This window comes from Sarcophilus harrisii, chromosome 1, assembly GCF_902635505.1.
Source record: "Sarcophilus harrisii chromosome 1, mSarHar1.11, whole genome shotgun sequence".
NCBI lineage: Eukaryota > Metazoa > Chordata > Mammalia > Dasyuromorphia > Dasyuridae > Sarcophilus > Sarcophilus harrisii.
Window position 1 is genome coordinate 199,147,621 of NC_045426.1, and position 21,145 is coordinate 199,168,765.

The 21,145-nt window shown below is 32.8% G+C and overlaps 2 protein-coding genes across 5 annotated transcripts in view; one reads left to right on the plus strand and one right to left on the minus strand.

Moving 5' to 3' along the window:
* Window positions 1–2,142: 2,142 nt before the first annotated feature.
* C1H5orf63 (chromosome 1 C5orf63 homolog) lies at window positions 2,143–21,135 on the plus strand. 2 transcript variants are annotated; one of them, XM_031968567.1, is made up of 3 exons: window positions 2,143–3,044; window positions 6,489–6,545; window positions 20,877–21,135. In XM_031968567.1, the coding sequence occupies exons 1-3, from the start codon at window positions 2,931–2,933 to the stop codon at window positions 21,000–21,002; spliced, it is 297 nt and encodes a 98-aa protein (XP_031824427.1). In that variant the 5' UTR covers window positions 2,143–2,930; the 3' UTR covers window positions 21,003–21,135. The 2 variants fall into 2 exon arrangements, with proteins under 2 accessions (XP_031824427.1, XP_003759558.1); XM_003759510.4 differs by lacking the exon at window positions 20,877–21,135 and adding an exon at window positions 7,126–7,563 and having other exon boundaries at window positions 2,777–3,044.
* The window catches only part of LMNB1 (lamin B1), a 74,455-nt gene continuing 63,879 nt past the window's right edge, over window positions 10,570–21,145 (minus strand). For all 3 annotated transcript variants that reach the window (XR_004234184.1, XM_003759501.4, XM_031968545.1), the window contains exons 11-12: window positions 13,126–13,245; window positions 10,570–11,187 (exon numbers count right to left, since the gene is read on the minus strand). Coding sequence is in view for 2 of the 3 variants with exons in the window: in XM_003759501.4 (XP_003759549.1) it covers window positions 11,146–11,187; window positions 13,126–13,245 (162 nt within the window). In the remaining variant the exon portion in view is untranslated. The remainder of the gene's footprint in view (window positions 11,188–13,125; window positions 13,246–21,145) is intronic.

Below are 21,145 nucleotides of genomic sequence, written 5' to 3' on the forward strand. Positions count from 1 at the left end.
TTTTTTCCTGAGGCAATTGGGGTTAAGTGTCTGAGGCCATATTTGAACTTGGGTCTTTCTGACTTCAGGGCTGGTGCTCTATCCACTACGCCACCTAGCTGCCTCTCCATCAGCATTTTTAATCCAATATATAGTCATTGATATCAATCAAGCCAAAGTTAATTAGCTTTAATTATAGAGTTATTTACTAAGGTGGTCTAGTCAGAAAAGTTGATAAAAGATCCCCCCAAACTCTATTTGTTGTTGTTCAGCTGTACCATTTGCAGTTTTCTTGACAAAGAGACTGGAGTGGTTTACCATTTCCTTTTCTGGCTCATTTTTACAGATGAGGAAATTAAGACAAGCCAGGTTAAGGGATTGGTCCAGGGTCACCCAGCCAGGGAGTGTCTAAGGCCAGATTTTCCTGACTCCAGACTCTACTCTATCCACTGCACCATCTAGCTGCCTTGACTCCATCCTCCTCCACTAATACATCCAGAAACCAAGAGAGAAACTGGATTCAATCTTTGAATGCCCATGTGGCAAAAGGATGACACAATTCCTGCATGTGTTTAGTCTTTTCCTCTCTTTGTGGGATCATCATGAAAGTTCTTTTAAGTACAGTATAGCTTTGTACCAGGATCCCTGTAAAATTCTGAATTTGACCTTCCTTATTGTGTTTAGTTTGTTTTCAATTCCTAATGCAGACATTGCTGTTAGATAATAGTATTATGAAGACATTACTAATACTTCCATGGGAAATTCAGAAGCTTCCAACTTTTCAAATTCATAAGATTATTCTCTGAACAAAGTAGGGAAAGGATGCCCCACCACCACCAATCCTACGGAATTCCTTTTCAAGGGCTCAGATGAAACAATTTCCATCAAAGGTCTGTTCTAACACTGTACTATTGGGTTTCATTTTCTTAACCAAGTTCAGTGCACTTCCTGTGTAATGTCGCTTAATTTCATTTTACAGATTTCACTCCTTCTGAATTGATTAATTAAGTTTTGTACCTAATTTAATAGCTTTGATTAATTGATTCTATACAAAGTGTTCTCACCTGATAAAGCTAACAGACCTAGGGCATCTTGTAATTATTTTAAGTGGGATGGAGTAAATGATTGATTGAATCAAATTCCCCCTTCTCTCTCCTCTCCCTCAAGAAATATGTATCCCTGAAGAAATCATTTATTTTGGAAATAAATCATAAATGCATACCATCCTTTTTTTGAAATAGACTTCAAAATTTTTTTAAATGATCTTTTATTTTCAAAATATATGCAGTGTTTTCAGCATTCACCCTTACAAAACCTTGTGTTCCAAATTTTTCTACCTCCCTTTTCCCCATTCTCTCTCCTAGACAGCAAGTAATCCAATATATATTAAACATGTACAATTGTTCCACACATATTTCCACAATTGTTATGCTGTACAAGAAAAATCAGATGAAAAAGGGAAAAAATGAGAAAGAAAACAAAATGCAAGCAAACAATAACAAAAAATTGCAAATACTGTATTGTAATCCACATTCAGTCCCCACAGTCCTTTCTCTAGGTGCAGATGGGTCTCTCCATCACAAGTCTGTTAGAATTGAACTGAATCACCTCACTGTTAAAAAAAAAAAAAAAGCCACATCCATCAGAATTGATTATCACATAATCTTGTTACTGGGTATAATTATCTTTTGGTTCTACTCATTTAACATCAGTTTATCTAAATCTCTCCAGGCCTTTCTGAAATCATCCTGCTGGTCATTTCTTATAGGACAATAATATTCCATAACATTCATATACCATAAATTATTCAGCCATTCTCCAACTGATGGGCATCCACTCACTTTCCAGTTTCTGGCCACTACAAAAAGGGCTGCCATAAACATTTTTGCACATGTGGGTCCCTTTCCCTCCTTAAGATCTCTTTGGGATATAAGCCCAGTAGAAACACAGCTAACGTGTATGCAGTTTGGTAGCCCTTTGGGCATAGTTCCAAATTGCTTTCTAGAATGGTTGGATCAGTTCACAACTCCACCCACAATATATTAGGGTCCCAGTTTTCCCACATCCCCTCCAACATCTTAGCCAATTTGAGAGGTGTGTAATGGTATGTCAAAGTTGCATTTTTTTTTGCATTTCTCTGATCAGTAGTAATTAAGAGCATTTTTATGTGATTAGAAAGTGCATACTATCTTAAGTAAATATGGAATACTTAATTTTAAGAAGAGATTTTCTTTATTTTTATAAGGACAAAGCTGGATGAATGCTTAATACTGTGAATAACAAAATGACAAAGAAAATTGGCAGGATTAAAGAATCTTCAGAAACCTAGTACTTTAAAAATGCTATGATTAACACTTTGTGGTTCTTGCTGCATGTTTCTAATAGAAACTTTATAATACATTTATGTTAGTTTAGCATTTGTGTATCTAGTTTTCATGAGATAGGTTCTTAGGAAAAATTAGCCCAGTTCCCATGGCAGGGAACTGTGTTGGATAATTATTGCCCTTACTACTCAAACAATAAAGGTTTAAGAGAGTTTTTTTTTGCCTTTCTCTTGGGGAACTAATTGAGGAAGAGAATCAAGCCCATTAAAAAATCTTATCAAAACAGATTGTTCTTAAAGTACTGTTACATAAAATAGATAAGACTTTCAAAATTGATCATTTTCCCAATGTTGCTGTTATAGTATAATTTGTTTTCCTTTTCTGCTCATTTCATTGCACATAATCATAAGTGAAACTTTTTTTTTTCATTCCACTTGTTTTTGAAACACTATATGCATGTAAGCATATTATAGATTTTTCAGGGGGTCATTATGACACCACCAATATCTGCGAAGCAAGTTTATTTGCTCCTTGTGATGCTGTTTGTTGTAGCTTCCAGGTAATAATTACGAACATCAATGTGTGGAAAACATAGATTTACTTTAGTTTTATTTTAACAGATTCAAGATGATTTGGTTATGGTACAACAGAGCACAGCAAGTCCAACATAGCTTTGGATTGATGTTCAAAAAAAGTTGTGCCTCTAAGAAAACCCTTCCAGTTCTGACCCTGTTCACGAAGGTAAAGAGCTGATCAATTAACGTTTGATAAAGATACTGGTAGATAAAATATGAACTATTCTAGAATGAAAAATTAGAGTATAAAAAGGTAGAGTGGAGTAAATTTTTGCTATTCTGAGATTTTCATATCTTATGTATCAATTAGTATATTAGAGCAATATTTTCTTATTCATATATCTCATGTCCCTCAATTCTGAAAGGGTAAGTTTGTGAAATTTTGATGTAAATCTAATTTGTGCCAGACTTCTCTCTAGATTTCCCAGCAAGTTTTATCAAATAGTGAGTTCTTTAGTTGTGTTCTTTAAGTATGTTGAACATTACACTACTAGGTGGATCCTTTGCTCTTGTATGTCATCTACCTAATCTATTCCATTGCCCAACTTTTCTGCATTTTATCCAGTATCAAACAATTTTGATGATAAATGTTTTTATAGTATGATTTGATTATGTGGTACTTCTAGACTCTCTTCTTCTTCCCATTCTCCCCCCCTCCAATTTCTCTTGAGAATCTCAACTTCTTTTCCTTCATATGAATTTTGTTATTGTTTTCCCTAGCTCCTCAAAATAATATTTTTTATATTTTTCAGTTATATGCTTGTCAAAGTGATAGTTTGATAGTTTGGTGTAGGACTGAAGTAGTAAATTAATTTAGCACTATTATCACTTTTATTTTATTGACAGCCCAAATGAGGAATTTATATTTCTCATCTTACCTAGGTCTGTCCTTATTTCTGTTAAAAGTGTTTTGTGGTTGTAGTCACATAGCTCCTTTGAAAGGAACTTGATAAGTGTGATTTTTGAATGGAATTTCTCTTTCTATTTCTTCCAGCTGATGTTTATAGGTAATAGGTAAATGACTAATGATTTATGAGAGCTAATTTAATATACTGATATTTTGCTAAAGTTATTATTTCAAATTCCTTTTTTATTTGGCTTTCTAGGATTGTCTACACAGACCATTTTATCATCTGGCAAAAATCAAAATTTTTATTATGCCTATACTAGTTCTTAGTTATGAGGATATGCTAATTTTTCAATTACTTTTTCTTGTGTTATTGTTATAGCTAGTGTTTGTAACACTGTCAAATAATATGATAATGATTTTTAAAACTTCTTGTTTACCATTAAACTAATGGAAAAGATCTCTGTTTTATCACCATTACATGTAATTCTGGCTTTTGGTTTTAAATAGATACAATTTACCATAATTGGGAAAAAATACACTTAGTCTTGTGTTATTAATTTTTTAAATGGCTGTTATTTTTCAAAAACTTATAGGGAATTTTTTTACATGAAAGCAAAGGGCATGAGAGAGAGATTATAGTTATAAGGAGATCCAAAAGCAACTGACATCTTAACTCTTAGTGAATCTCAAAGAGTATGTCTCTTCAGCATTTAGTTGCAGCTGATTTTCAGCTGAAATATCCAAAAATTAAAACAAATTTGATAACCCTTAAAAAAATATATTCAGCAACAGACAGAGCTTTCAGCTTTTAAGCACTGTGCAGTGAAGCCTGAGGGAAAGCTGATGGAATTGGTAACACAAGTTGGTGGCATAAGTAATATCATTTATTCTAATGAGAATGAAGAACCTGTATGGTTTCTGACCCAGGGATTCTATTGCCTCCTACTGAAATCAGAGCTAGGAAGAGACTTCGGAACTCCAACTGGTGGCTTTAAAAAAAGTCTATATTTGTCTTATACTGATCTCAAAAATTTCTTCATTGAGGGAGCAGGGATTGGAGCAGCCTTTCACCATCACAGAACTAGATGGTGAACAAGTAATATTGTAAGTTTGCACAGAAACATGATGAAACATTGGAGCAGTGGCTCCTAAAGGAATATATTAGTGGAATTAATGTTGAGATTCTCTACATAGCTGTTTTTACAGGCTTGAGGAGCGCTTTAGGAATTCACTGTTAAAAAATCAATTAAAGTCCAGTTGGAGCACATCTGTTGTCCCTTTGTATTTGGCTGAGATGGGGAGTTATTTGCACTCTCTAGTAACAAAGATAAAGGAAACTAGATTTTATTATATCAGTTCCCCTTACAACAACCCCATGTTACCTATGAAGAAGGCAGGTTCACTTGGAAACTTAACTGTGGATTATAGAGAGATGAACAAAATGATCTTGCTTATCTCTTGACCTTATTAAAGAATCAGATCATCCTCTATTCCATTTGATGCTTATAGCAACCCTGCAAGGTAGATGCTATTACTACCCCATTTTACAATTAAGAAAACAGGCAAACAAATGAAATTACTTGCCCAGGGTCACACAGCTATTATACAAAAATGAATTTGAACTCAGATCTTCCTGACTCCAGGCACTGTGTCACCAGCTGCCTTTTATGGAGTTATTAATCTCACCAATGCCTTTTCCAATGAATTTCCCTATCCAGTTTTATTAAGCACTCTTATAAATCTTGTGTGTGTGTATATATATATATATATATATATATATCCCTTTCCTTCTTTCATCTCTTTTAGGTATAATCTTATTGGAGGTATTGCTGAATCACTTTTTTTTTTACAGTAGGGTTGGGCTAAATCATAGATAGCACAGAAAAAATAAATTCTTATTAATTTTTAAAATGAAATAAAAGTCTGAATTATATGTAAATCTAAACATAAGTTATGCAATGTATTGAAGATAACTTCTGCTTTCAACAAAATGCCACAGAAGGCCTTTCACTAGACTGGTATAAGTTAATCAGTATTTAAAAGAGATTGAATGTGATTCTAAAAAAATCATGCCTGTTATTTTCATAAGGTCTTTGAAGGGTTTAGGTTCTTTTTAGAAATTATTGTATATTTCATATTACAGTTTAGGTAACTTTATCTGTTTGTACTTTTTTTTAAGGAGAGAGGAGGGAGAAACTAGCTAAAATGAGAGCATGAGAAAGCAATATAGCCCAGCTTTCTCTTGTAATTATTCCAACATAGATTCAAGAAATTCATCAGAATGAGTAGGGATTAGCTAATCCAAGAAAAAATCATAGTGGGTCATTTTCAGAGAGGAGGTTCAGCTAAGCAAACCTGTGGTAGAGCCTACAGGATAGAAGTAGGGTCTAGAGCAATGTACTAGGGCAAGGATTAGAAATTAGAATTAGGAAGAAAAAAATTGAGGGCATTAAAAGAAAGACTTGGTACAATTAACAGCTTACTAGTTCAGATCCTTAGGCTATAGACAGATTCTGTGAAAATTAGAGTGAACCAAAGAGAAACTGATGATTCCATGATAGCAAGAAATAGTGAGAAAAAAATTTTTTTTTAATTTTAAAGTAGAAAAAAACTGATCTCATAAAAAGTTCTTTAGTAAGGAGATACACAATAATGAAAGATGGGACATGTAAATCTGATAGCTGAACATAGAATAGAAGGAATGATGATAGAAGGCAGCATGATTTTTTGTTATAGCTTCATTTTTCTTTTCTATTCTAGGATCCGTGTCCTCTTTGTGATGAAGCAAAAGAAGTCCTCAAGCCATTAAAAAACAGGGTAATATATGTACATATAAAATATAGTATAGTTTTAATGTGTACCTTATGTGAATTTTTCTTTGAGAAAGGATATGAAACAATTCCCCCCCCCTTATTTTCTGTTATTTTTTACATATTTTAAAAAACTGATTTTCATAAAATTAATTTCATTTAAGAATACAAATTTTCCTGTCCTTATGACTCTTGGTATTAAAAATAAGCTAAAGTGCACTGAGAGGAGACAGTATTATTATTTTTTAAAAGCCTGTATCCTTCTTCCCTTGATGTCTCTATGTGATAGATTTTCACTTTTCCTGAATTTACATTCAGAAACACTTCTGAACTGGTTTTCAGAGGATGATCTATTCAGGCATATTTTGTTCTAACGGAAACCATGAGCCGTGCTGATGAATGTAGAACAAATGAACCAGAAATGTAATTGGTGAAATTGATCTAAATGTGAAGATGAAGGACATTGACCAAAACTATGAACCAGAGAAACCACTCGGCCTTAGATGTATGCCGGTTGGTAGTAGCTGGTTTTCATTCAGTAGCCATAAAGGTCATTCTTTGTAATTTTCGATTTTTATTTCTTTCAGTTTATTTTGCAAGAGGTGGACATTACTCTTCCAGAAAATTCAGTTTGGTATGATAGGTACAAGTTTGACATACCTGTCTTTCATCTGAATGGTCAATTCTTGATGATGCATAGAGTAAATTTTTCAAAGCTTGAAAAACAGCTCAAGAAACTTGAACAGCAAAATAACCGAGGTTGACTCACAGCAAGATGGTTTTCCCACATTATGTGAATGTAAAATTCCTCAAGAATGTGAACAGCACTATCTTCTGAGAGTAAAATGACCAGGCTTGGCCCCAAAGAAGAAATAAGATAACTCCCACTGCTTTATAGAAATGGAGGATCATGGATGTGTAAAAAGTAGATATATAATTATAGCCTTTTTTGCTATGTTGTTTAGTTTTGTGGAAGTATTTTTTTTATTAATACTTTTTTAAAAAATAAAGGTTGGCTCTCTGGGATTGGATGGGGAAGGGGTAGTTTTTCCATATAAAAACAATATATAAAATTTTTTTTTAATCTTTAGAGTACATGTAGATAAATAACCAAAGAGGATCTTAAAACTAAAAGGAAGGATGAGTACTAAACATTAAAAGTACAAAAACAAATGAAAGTGAACCAATCCCAGAAGCAGCATAGGACCCTGTGAAACCCCAAAAAGGTAATTAGAAATTCTAGGATGATTCAAAAAAGAAGTGAAATTATGAAGGGGAAAAATCAGAAAAGTAAAATAGCTTTTGAGGCAGGAATAATTCGCCCATTAGAAAAAAAAATTGAAGATGGCTAGTTTCTCTGACCCAGCAATAAAATAATAGATTTGGAATACAAAAACAAAAACAAAAGAACTGATGTCGGGTCAATAGCTATTTGTTAAGAATTAGTTTTGTACCACACATGTAGTAAGATAAATCAAAGGAAAATGGGTAAGACTTGGCAACTAACTAGACATAGGATGGGGGAGGAGAAGAGTCAAGAAGATACCCAAGACATAGCCTTCAGGACACCTGCAATTAGGAAGCATAGCCTTGACAAAAATTCAGCAAAAGAAGTAGAGATAAGAAAACTAAGAGAGAGCAGAGCAAAAGGAAGAGTGTTAAGGAGAAAATGATAATCAACAATGTCAAAGGCTGCAGAGAAGAAAATGCTATTAGATTTGGCATTTAAGAGAGCATTAGAAACTTTGGAGAGCAGTTTCAGTTGAATGATAAGGTTGGAGGTCAGACTGTAGAGAATTAAGAAGGGTGAAATGAAAGGAAGTAGATGCCTTAATTCCAGATGACATTTTCATGAAGATTAGCCACAAAAAAAGAGACATATGGGATTATTGGTAGAGGGGTGAATGCATCAAATGAGGGATTTTTGAGGATGAAACATGAGCATGTTTATAAGCAGTAAGGAATTAGTAGACAGGGAAAACCTGAAAACTAATAAGAGACTAGGGAGAACAAGGATTGTCCAGCAGGGAACTGGAAAAAAAAAAAGGCATAGTTGCTGATGGAAAATGTTGTTACCAGGAAGCTTATGAGCCCTTTAAAAAGAAAGCCTTTGGGAGGAGTTAAATGTTCCACTCTCCAGCCCTCCAATGAGAGGGGAGAGGGGAGAGGGGAGAGGCAACAGAAGAGGAATTGAGAAGATGGAGATACTATCAAAATCTGATGAAATGATGAGATTTTTAGGGGATCAGCTTATTTTGAGGAGCATGATGTTCCTGTAAAATTGAAACTAAACAGAACTGATTGAAAATGGAGTGAAATATTGTGTTTTTATTTTGGGTGCCACATTTTAGGAGTTCCAGGGGGCAACCACAACGGTGAAAGGTTTCAAGTGCGTGCTGTATAAGAATTTTATTGAAAGAACTAGGGATGTTTAGTATGAAGAAAATGAGATAAGATGAGACAGGTATTACCTTCAGATATTTAAAAGACTGTCACATACAAGAGGAATTTTAATTATTTTGAAACAATAGGTACAAGCTCCAAAGAAATTCAGCAGAATGATTTCAGAAAGGCCTGAAGAGACTTACATGAACTAATGCTAAGTGAAGTGAATAGAACCAAGAGAACTTTGTACACAGCAAAAACAGTGATGATCAACTGTAATGGACTTGGCTCTTTTCAACAGTGAGGTGATTCAGGCCAATTCTAATAGAGTTGTGATGGAGAGAGCCAATTTTCCTGCTTTTTACAGTTCTCAAATAGAATTCTATAGGTATTCATGGACTGTACTTTGGGAAAGGAATGATTGACTAATACAAAACATGCTCCATATAATATTTTGCAGTAGCATCATTAATACATTATAAGTTAATTTCTGTAAAGTCATAAAAAAATCTTTGGTAACATTGAGCAATGAACAAAAACATAAATTGTATAGATGAATCAAAGATCCACTTGTTTTCTGTAATATTTTCTTTTTCATAATAGCTTTTTATTTTTCAAGACACATGCAAAGATATTTTTCAACATTTACCCTTGCAAAACCTTGTGTTCTAAATTATTTTTCCAATGTTTTATAGTACACATTATTTTCCTGGATCTTTTCAAATTCGTCTCTATATCGGTTAAAAATTGACTTTCCCCCTAAAATGTTGAAATATAATGATATCTCTGCATTTCACCCATTTTGCCTTCCCTCTTTAGCCTATAGATCACAAAATAATATTAATATTCTAATCTCAAGTCATTGATCACCTTTGAATGAGAAAAATTATTAGTCTTTCATTATCAATGCCAAAAAGTATCCTGAACTGAAATTTCTTTTACATTATTCTCATCAGTTCCTAAAAGGAGAATTTGATCATCACTTTTTTTTTTTTAAAGTGATTGAGGTAATGAACAGACGAACAGACAGAGGAAGAGGAGATCTTTGATTAATTAAAAATAATTTTCTTTTGAGTTCAACTCTGTTCAATTAAAAAAAAAAAAAAAAAGGAAAATCTCAGGGGAACAAGAGGTTTAAATGGCATTTAATGGTTTTAAGAAAATAATTCTCCAAAGTGTGCTAAATTATTCTGTTGCTGAAGAATCAAACTAACCTGAATTTTGTTACTGTCTTAGTTTATTGTGAAATGTTGTCTTTGAAAAAAGTGAGTGAAAATAGCTTTTGAGAGAAATTTCCAAGGCAGAAATATTTCTGTCCCTTTGGAGTTTTCCCTCTAACAAGAATATGTAAATTGAATTAGAATAATTAAATTAATGAATTCATCTTTGACAGATGAGTGCCACAAACACAAATATTTCACAAATATTCTAGCTCTAAGCTGATTAAAACTAATTTACTGAAATTACTGGGCTTTGCAAATTTTTTTATTTGTTAATATCACATAGGAAAATTTAAACAAGTAACCTTACTTTAAAGAACATAAGTAACATTTCAATATGGAAATACTTCTTTCCCTTCCTTTCTCCTACCCTACCCTCAACCTTGTTGCTTAAGAATCTAAGAACATAAAAAATACCAATTAAAACAAGTTTTATTGTAGCTTTTATTGAATGTTCACATAATTAGGCAACATTAATGTCTTACAAAGTTTCAATTTTTCTATCAAAAAAATCTGTAACACCTTTATTATTACAAAAAAAAAAACCCCAGATACAAAAATGTCCAAAATATTGAAAATGCTTTCCCTCTCCCTCACAGCACCATTATACATAATAGAGAATCATCAATAATAGCACAATGATAATTTAGATGGAGAAATCTCCAAATAACTCCCAGACACAGTGGTTTATTTCTCCTTCTCACAAAAGCTTTCAAAAATAAAGATCAAGAAAAATACAGTAACACAAAAATGGCAGAGAAATTTGAAGGATTAAAAAAAATACACAATCAATAATTCACATTTTACAGAAAAGTTATGATAGAGTTTGTTTTATAAAACATATTTTTCAGTGTCAAAAAGGAAATTAAGGCCATTAAGGCTTCCAGCTTATAAATTCACATAAAGGAAATATAAAAATACTTTGTGCTTCTGAGAAGGTTCTGAGTGTATGTAGATGAGGATTACTGCAGTTTCTAATTTTGAGAAAGATAGTTGAATAATTCACATAATTGCACAGCTTCTCTTGGATGTTCTTAGGTCTCCCTGATTGAAAAGAAGAAAAAAAAGTTATTGTGAAGAAAGAAGAGTCATACTATCTGAGAGCTGGAAGGCCTTAGTAATCAAGTTTAGCCCTGTCCCATTTTATAAAAAGGAGACTTAAGAACCAAGGTTATAAGAGACCTTCCAATGACATAAACAAAATTTTGAAACTGAAAACCAAAATAAAAATTTAATATTTGTGTGCGTGTGTATGTGTATAGAAATAGTTTTACTAATGCCAACATAGTGATTAATATGTACATGCATATACAGATATACACACATAGCTTATACATACATAGCAGTACTTTATCATAGCAAAGGACTGGATACAAAGTTACTATCAAATTACAGAATGGCTTAAAAAAATTATGAAATAAGAATGAATGGAATATTTTGCAGTGTTAGAAAAAACAACCTTAGGGATAGGTTGCAGAGGATAAACTGATGCAGAATGAAGTAAGGAGAACCACAAAAAAATTTTACACAATGACCATATTAAAAAGGAAAACATAATGACCAGCTATGACTTCAGAATCTGATGACACATAGCATTTCTTGTTGGAGAGGTGATGGATCAGGAGGAGACATAATTACAGATATAGCCAATGTGTGGATTTATTTTTCTGACTACTTTATATTTTACAGCGTTTTGGGGGAGACAGGGTTATGAAAAGGGCATCTATAGTGATACTAAGAAGGAAAAAAAAACATTAATAAATTACTTTAAAATATATAACAAAAAACAAAATTTAAGTTTTTATAAGGAGACACAAACAAGCAAGGAAGTGTCAGAACTATCATTCTAAATTTGGAATAGACTTAAAATTATCAGAGTAGAAATTCACAGTTTCATATGCAATCCTCCTGTTCTTCATGTGGAGAAATGTTTTTGTTTGCTGACATTTGTCAGATTTACAATAGTGAAAAAGAAAAAAATTTTCCCCAAACTTACTGACTAAAGAATATTATACTTAGAAGAACTTAACTCACTTAACACATTTTCATTTCATATAGCTATATTTCAGTGGCTTTGCCTACATGCTACATGTTTTTATGTTTCATCAATGTTCTTATGCCACCAACAAATGAACAGCTTGGTAGAAGGTTGGTAACTACTAATCTATCGCCTGATTATACCATTCTCTCCAAATACTTGCTACTGTTATCACAGTGTACTATATTATCAACATACTACATTCCAGAATCGGCCTTTTCTTTATATCAGCATCTGACACTTTTTCCTTCAACTTACTTCCAATTATGACTATCAATGATCCATATGACAGTTTGGCTTTACCAGTTTCTCACCCTCAATCTCTTCATCCCCATTTTACTAGCCACTCACCATATCCGGAATCTCATCTTGGATACAGCAGTGATTCAACCCCAAAAGCAACAAAATTGATGTTATCACCACCTACAATTTTCTTACTCATCAATTACTTAAACTTAATGAAGTCCTTATTGTTGTTACCTACTTTATCCCATTGTCTTAGTTATAGGTCATTCAGGCCAATAATTGGAATCCATTTTTTCCAGTTTCTGATATTCCTTTTAACATTCTAACATCTTTTCCACATCTACAAGCTCTGTGGATTCTTTTTTTTCACATTTCACTCATCTCTTCTACTCTAGATTCAGACTCTTAGCTTCTCCTGTAGGCAACTACAAGTATTTTAAAGCAATTACAGCAATAATATTGGATTTACTTTATAAGTTGTTTTTTAAACAGTTAAAAATCTTTTGATTAATTGGTAAAAATCTAATAAAGTAATTTTACTCTTAATACTTGAACGTAGTTTATTCTTTCCAATTTATTTTCAAAAGGTACGATTGAGCAACTTCTAATGAGTTGAACACATTTACTTATTTTAAAATATTTAATACAATTTATGTATTTTATTAATACAATTTCAAACAAATGAATAAGGTTAATACCTGCTGACGAGAAACATTCTCTTCCTCAACTGCTTCAATAACTTCTTTCTTTCCCTCTTCTTCCTCCTCCTCCTCTTCAGGTAAAGTTGTTTTGAAGACTGTACTTCTTTGAGCAACCTCCTGAAAATAAAAATAAATTTAATATTGCAAGTCTAAATAAGACATAACATTCTCACTAGGCAGGTTGGTCATATATGGTAACCTCTTCTGGGAGAAGGAGAGAGAGCATACTGACAGAAAAAGCAAGAGTGAACCTACAGCCAAAAAAACTTTTGGCCTGTAAAATATTGTCATCTTAAAATATAAAGAATTCAGTGAGAAAAATTAAAACCACACAATAGAAAATACATACATTTATCACCATGTCTACTCATTAGAATAGTTTTAAGATCCTTTCAGTCTTTAAGAAACTAAATAGCAATTCAACACTTCTATTCAATTATATAACCCATCTACATAATTTGCTGAACATTAAACATAAAATAGCTATGATTTTTTAAAGCTATTAAACTCTTTTAGTCAAGCAAAACAGCAAAGAGAAACTAGAGAAGTTCTACAGATGTCAAAGAATACATAAAAATAAATAGGCTCATTAGTTATGAATGAGATTAAGATTTTGGTTCAAATCATGAGAGAAAATAGAACTCTTCAATGGAAGAAATGATATATTCTTAGCAGTTTCTCAAATTGTAAGCCCTAGAGATAGGAATTTTTATCTGAATTCCACCAAGAAAAAGAAGACAGAATGAAAAATAACAAAATTACTAAAATTCTGTAAACATAAGAAATTGATATGCTGGCTGAGAAATAAAAAAATGTTCCCAAAATTTCCAATTATTACCAAGCAATTAACAAGCTGTGTAAAGATGCTATGACATTTATATTGCTTTGTAAAGCTCTGAGCAGAAGCAGGAAGTAAACAGTTAAGGTACAAGCAGATTAGAAAGTTCTTCCAATCAAGTAGGTTTCTTCTTTTATTTTGTTGATTTTGATTTCTGGTAAATTATTCTTTTGGGTAACATGGTAATATTGTTTGTGATTTGTGAGTATTATATAAAAAAACTTAATGTTTACTTGTACTGTTTCAATTAATTATTCAATTCAACTACTTAAAAGCTCTTTAAGGTTTCTGCCCTGGAAAACAGCATTAAATCAAATTCCTTATGTCTCTTCTTTGCACCTGGGCTAAAAGCAGCCATTCAACTTAGAATCTAATAATCCAAACATACTTTGAGATAACCTGATAACAGGTATGATTTCAAATTGTTTGTAAAACTTTATATGTACATACTATATGCAATAAATTCTACTGGGAGAATGGAATTTGGGATTTGGAATGCTTAGAACAACTTTTTATCTGATAAATCTCAAAGAAGATAAAAGAGGCAGGGAATTAGAATTTAATTCAGCTCTTTAGGAAAGACAGGAAAAGATGATATGGAGAAGCTAGGGATTGTCACATGTCTAAGGTAATTTATGAATTTAAGGATACTAATTTTTTTCTTTTGAAGTGCAAAGAGTACTGGGCCTTAGAAATTAAAATATTATCATTTGTAATAAATTAAGCCAATCCATATTTATAAAGCCAAAATCTATCCTGAAAGAAATAAGAACTGAAGATAATAACATAAATTAAAATCTTAACACAAAAGACACTGATTATTTGACATTAAGAAATTTATTAGCTTTAGGTATTTTTAAATGCCAAGAGTAGAATGTTTATAAAACCAAAGTTCTACCAATGGCCCAACAGAAGGCAAATGAGTTTAGGCAAAAGGGTCTCACAGGGATGTGAATTCTAACCTAAGTTCATCCTGTCTCCATAATCAGGAATGCTGTAGAACTTTAATCCAGCCTAATCATGCTCACATAGACATAGTGGACAGTTTGTTTTCATCTGGGACTCTCCCTAACTCTCTAGATTCCGCCTCCTTACTTCCTCTTATCATCTTCTGATCTTTAAAAAGCCCCCTTCACTCAGTCAGTTGCTTAATCACTCTTATTTTGTCCATGAACAATCAATAAGTCAAGTACCTTTTGGTTATGATAGCATCCATTGTGAATTTTTCACATTTCAAACTGCTATCCCACAACCTGCTACCTCTTCAATGATATATTATCTAACATTGTGCATCATCTCACATAATGTCAATTCTTCCCTGCTAAAACAAACTCAGATGACTCTTCTTTCTTTGAAGTTACTCATTGGTTGAATGTTACAGTTTGCTCACCTTTCCACTGACCTAAGTAATATTTAGTTTTAAATTTTCTTGCATTCTTTGTTATGATACAATACAGAAGAAACATTGATAGAATTATTGGAATTAAGAAAATGGACTTTTGGGGAAAAAAACTTGGGATCGTTCAAGAAATTTTAAAATTTTGAAAAAAATCAATGCAGTCAATTTTCCTCAACTTTTTTCCATATGCATTGCCTATCACAGACACAAAAGAAGTTCTACAGAGTATTTACATGAATGAATGTTGTTAGGTTAGGCAGTAAATATCTTTAAACTTCTTTGAGTTATTATAAATTTCTTCTGGAGAATTCTAAAGCTTAATGTAACAACTGACAATGCCATCCACAACCAGGAACACCTGAAAGAATTCACTATTGACAGAAAAGCCATTTTCAGTGTAAACACTAGGTTGGATCAACTATCTGCCAGTAGACTTTGGTAAATATACATCTATCAGTTTCATACTCTGTCTACAAGTTTATCTCTATTTTATCTTTCACAGGATCTAGAGAACTCTAAGGAGTCATTGAGACACAATATACACTTAGCAAAGTTGAAGGATATAAAATACACATAGATCGTATTTAAATATATTATGCCCCAAATAGCAGGAAGAGATATAAAAGAAGTCCTGAGCTAAAGTTTTCTCTGGAATAATTTCTCATTATAATTTGAGTACAGCTAAAAATTAAGCAGGAGTTTCAAACACCAAATAAGAATAAGATTAAAATGTAAATATGAAACTTTTAACAAAATATAAATACAATAAAACACAGAAAATGCTAATGTGAGGTTTTCTTTGTATCCCTGGTAGAGAGGATAGGGCATGATATTTAGAGTCAGAGGGAGCAGGCTTAAATCCCAGGCAACAGGCAAATTACTGCCTGTGACACCTTGAGCAATATCAATTAAGCCTAAATTTCAGCATCATCTTATGTAAAATAAAGGAGCTACAATTCATCTCTAAATCTATGCACTCCAAAGAACTAAATTATTTACTATACAGGCATTTCCCTTTACTAAATATTGCTTCCATTATGTAAGTATCTACTGCTGATTTTTAAAAATATATACAAGGGCCAGACAAAAACAAAACAAAACTATGTACTTGGTTTCCCAACTTGACACTTAAATGTAGTCCTACTTAATATGGTTTATCTGCATGTAGTCAAAAGGGAAGCATTGAAAAACACTGATCTTAACACCTGTACATAAAACTGAGAAATACACAAGAAGTAGCATATAAAAGACTCTGGCTTCTTCCACCTAAGGGATAAAAAACAACTATCACCAGCCTTCCTACTACCCTCTCCCCATCACCAGTATCCTGTACATATATTCAGTAGAATTCCTAGTTTGCCTTTGAGAAACACCCAGTTTCTGAAAAGGAATCATTCTTTTACCTCAAGCCTTCTGGCTGAGCCATCAACAAGATACTCAACCTCTCAGGTATTTTCTCTACTTGTCCCCCATCTGCTCTGACTGCTGATTTCTCCCTGACTTCCTTTAAGTCCTAACTAAAATCCTACCTTCTATAGGAAGCCTTCCCTGATCCATGTTAATCCCAGCAAATCCTTCTGTTAATCACTCTTCTTTATCCTGTATACAATTTACTTTTATTTATTTGTTTACATGTTGTGTCCCTCATTTGGATTGTAAGCTCCCTGAGAGTAAAGACAATTTCTTGCCTCTTTTTCTTTCTCTAATATTTAGCACAGTGTCTGTTATATAGCAGGCACTTGATAAATGTTTATTGATTGGATCCCGATTACTGCATATGACAGAAGATTTAGCTTGAAGAAGGGCAGGAATAGCTACAGAACCATATTAGGCTTACTACATTGATAATTGTTTTATTTCAATGTAGATTATTTGTTAAAGCTCAGGGAAAAATAATGGAGGGGGAAATCTCAATATAATTGTATGATTCTGATGCTACTTTACTTTCTAAATTAATTAGTTTTCTAATTCTAATTTAATATCTAATTCTGTTTAAGATCTTCATTATGAAGCAACCATAAATTTTCAGATGAGCTTTACAACTAGTCTTTTCTAGGAGTTATAAACAAAAATAGACTCATCTATATATACTTTGGATTTACCTTCAGGGTTCATACATATATTTACTCTGATTCCTAAAATGTGACCACAATTTTATAATTTAAGCTATAGATGGGAAAGAATAGTGGTATCAAACTCAAATAAAAATGTAGGCCACCAAACTGTACAAAAATATCACTGTGACTATATAGTGACTTAGAAAACAATGTAAACCACATTCTATTGTAATTTTTAAAAAAATTTGTTTAATATATTCCAATCATTTTTAATTATTTAGGTCACAGTTGGGCATGTACCAGTGCACATCTCTACTGTAGAAGACTAAATTCAGATTCAGAGAACTTGTCTGAATCCCAGTTCTATTACTTGCTGGCTATATATAAAAAGCTTTATATAGCCAGAAGAGTATCTGTAATACCGACCTCACGAGGTAACTGTATGAACCGTATGAAGAATGATAAGTATGAAACTAAATGAGATAAAATGCTCTGCAAGCCATAAAGTGTTATACATATATAACACCAACAGTCAGGAATAAGCCTCCTTCACTCTGGATTATTAGCTCAATTATCAGCAGCAACATTATTAGCCTTTATCTGCATTTCTGAAATGATAGCTTTCAAGAAAAAAATCCTACTGCAGCAGTATTAATAAAATTAAAAATCATAAGATTACAGATTTAAATTCTGAAGGGATGTTAGAGGTCTTTATTTTACAGATACACAAACTGAAGCACAGAGTAGGTGACTTGCTAGGCTGCACAGTTCATAAATGTCTGAGGAAGAATTTGAAGCTGAGTCTGACTCTAAACCCAATGCTTTATTCATTATATAATGCCACCTCTAAACTAAGGATTCCCCCCCCCTTTTTTTTTAGCTCTTAATTGTTGTGGTTCAGTATTTTACTTAACCTTTGTTTTTACAACTTTGAATTCCAGATTCTCTCCCTCCCTCTCTCCTTCCTCACACTGAAAATGCAATTCAATATAGCTTATACATGTGTTGGCATGTTAAACATTTTCATAATAGTCATGTCATGAAAGAAACAGATTAAAAAAAAAAACTCTTAAGAAAAATAAAGTTTAAAAAACTGCAAAATTCATTTAGACACCATCAGTTCTTTCTCTGAGGATGGATAACATTTTTCATTATAACTCTTTTAGAGGTGTCTTCCATCACTGTATTTCTGAGAATAATTTTGTCATTCATAGCTGATCATCTTACAATATCGCTGTTACTTTGTACACAGTACATTTCATTTTGCAACAGCTCATGAAAATCTTTCCAGGAATTTCTGATATTATCCTGCTCATGATTCTAATCATAATCACATATCACAATTTGTTCAGCCATTTCTCACTTGATGGGCATCCTCTCAATTTCTAATTCTCTGCTCCCAGAAAAGAGCTGCAATATAAATATATTTTTGTATGTATGGGTCCTTTTTTTATTATTATTATTATTACTTTTTTTTTCTTTGTATCTCTTCAGATACAGTCCTAAGTAGTGGTATTGCTAGGTCAAAGGGTATTCTTGGTTTTGTAGCTCATCAAGCATAGTTCCAAATTGCTCTACAGAATGATTGGATAAGTTCATAACCCCACCAACAATGCATTAATGTTTTATTCTCCTCATATTCCCTCTACCACCTGTCATTTTCCTTTCTTGTCTTATTAGACAATCTAATAGACATGTAGTAGTATTTCAGAATTGTTTTAATTTTCATTTTTCCAATCAACAAGTTAGAGCAATCTTTCATATGGCTACAGAGAGCTATGATTATGTTCTCTAAAAATTGTTCTTATCTTGTTGTCATTTATCACTTTGGGAATGGCTTTTGAAAAAAAATCAATTTGACTCAGTTCTCTATGTTTGAAAAATGAAGCCTTTATCTGAAACACTTGCTTTAAGATTTCTTTCTTCATAATTATCCTTGCTAATTGTATTTCCCCCTTTATTTATTCTATTCTCTCTCCCCTTTCCCCCTGTCCTTCCTCAAGTGTTTTGTTTCTGACTACCCACCTCCCATTTCTCTCCCCCTCCTATTACCCTATAGGATAAAATAGATTTCTATACCCAATAGAGAATATATTGTTATTCCTCTTTAAGCCACTTCTGATAAGAATAAGGTGCACTCATGCCCTCTCATCTCTCCTTTCCTCCCTTCCACTGTAAAAGCTTTTTCTTGCTTTTTTTATGTGAGATAATTTACCCCATTCTACCTCTCCCTTTCTCCCAATACATTCCTCCATCTCCTCTTAATTTTATTTTTTATATCATCCCTTCACACTTAACACGTGCTCTCTGTCTCTCTTTCTCTGTCTCTCTGTACACACACACACATACACACACACACACACACTCCTTCTAAGTGTCCTAATGAGAAAATTTTTATAAGTTGCAACTATCATTTTCCCATGTAAGAATGTAAATAGTTTAACCTTATTAAGTCCTTTTTTATGCTTCTCTAGAGTTCTGTATTTCAAAGTCAAATTTTCCTTTCAGCTCCAGTCTTTTCATCAAGAATGCAAAGTTCTTTATTATACTGAACATCCATTTTTTTCCCCTTGAAGAATTATACTCAGTTTTTCTGATAAAACCAATCTTGGTTGTAATACTCGATATTTGCTCTCTGGCACATCATAATCCAAGCCTTCTGATCCTCTAATATAGATGTTGCTAAATCTTGTATTATCCTGACTATAACTCCACAATGTATGAATTGTTTTTTTCTGACTGCTTGATCTGGGAGCTCTGGATTTTGGGTATAATATTCCTGGGAGTTTGCATTTTGGAATCTTTTTGATGGTAATCAGTAGATTCTTCCAATTTTTATTTTCCCTCTGGTTGTATAATATCAGAGCAGTTTTCCTTGATAATTTCTTGATAGATTTGGCCTAATCTGTTCTTTAAAGTGCTATTTTCTTCAGAATTTTTTTTGGGTATGTGTGTATGTCTCCTTTACCAAGCTGTTGACATTTTTTCATGATTTTCTTACAGCACTCATTTCTCTTCCCAATTTTTTCTCTAACCTCTTCCTTGATTTTCCAAATCCCTTTTGAGCTCTTCCATAGCCTGAGACCAATTCACATTCGTTTGGAGGCTTTGATGTAGAAGCTTTGACTTTGTTATTTTCCTGAGTGTGTGTTTTGATCTTTCTTGTCATCAAAGTAAATTTCCATGATCAGAATCTTTTTTCTGTAGTTTGCTCATTTCTCTAATCTATTACTTGATTTACAAAACTCTGTTAAAAGTAAGACTCTGCTTCTGGGGTGGAGGGTGAATTGCTCCAACCTTCAGGGTTTTTAGGCAACTATTTTCAAAGATATTTTTAGGGACCTGTAAGTTTTCAGATCTTCCAAGATGGAGTATTTAAGGAGAGGTCTGTTTCCTATTCTTCTGACCCATATTCTGGTCTGTGAGTAACCACAAGTACTTTTTTCTGTCTTAGAACTGTGATAAGGATGCTGTTTCATTGTGGCTACAAGCTCTGGTAGTGCTTCCCCTTGTCCTGGGATTTCTAGGAAGGACTCCTACCCAGATTCAAGTATGGACAAAGCAACAGAATCCTGTCTAAAAAATTCTGTATATACAGCATAATCCTGTATGCTTAGCACACAGTAAGATCTTAATAAATGTTAATTGACTATTACATGCATTATTTTAATAAAGTAAAGTGGACTGTGATACAAAAAAGATTAAGAATTATTGATCTAAATT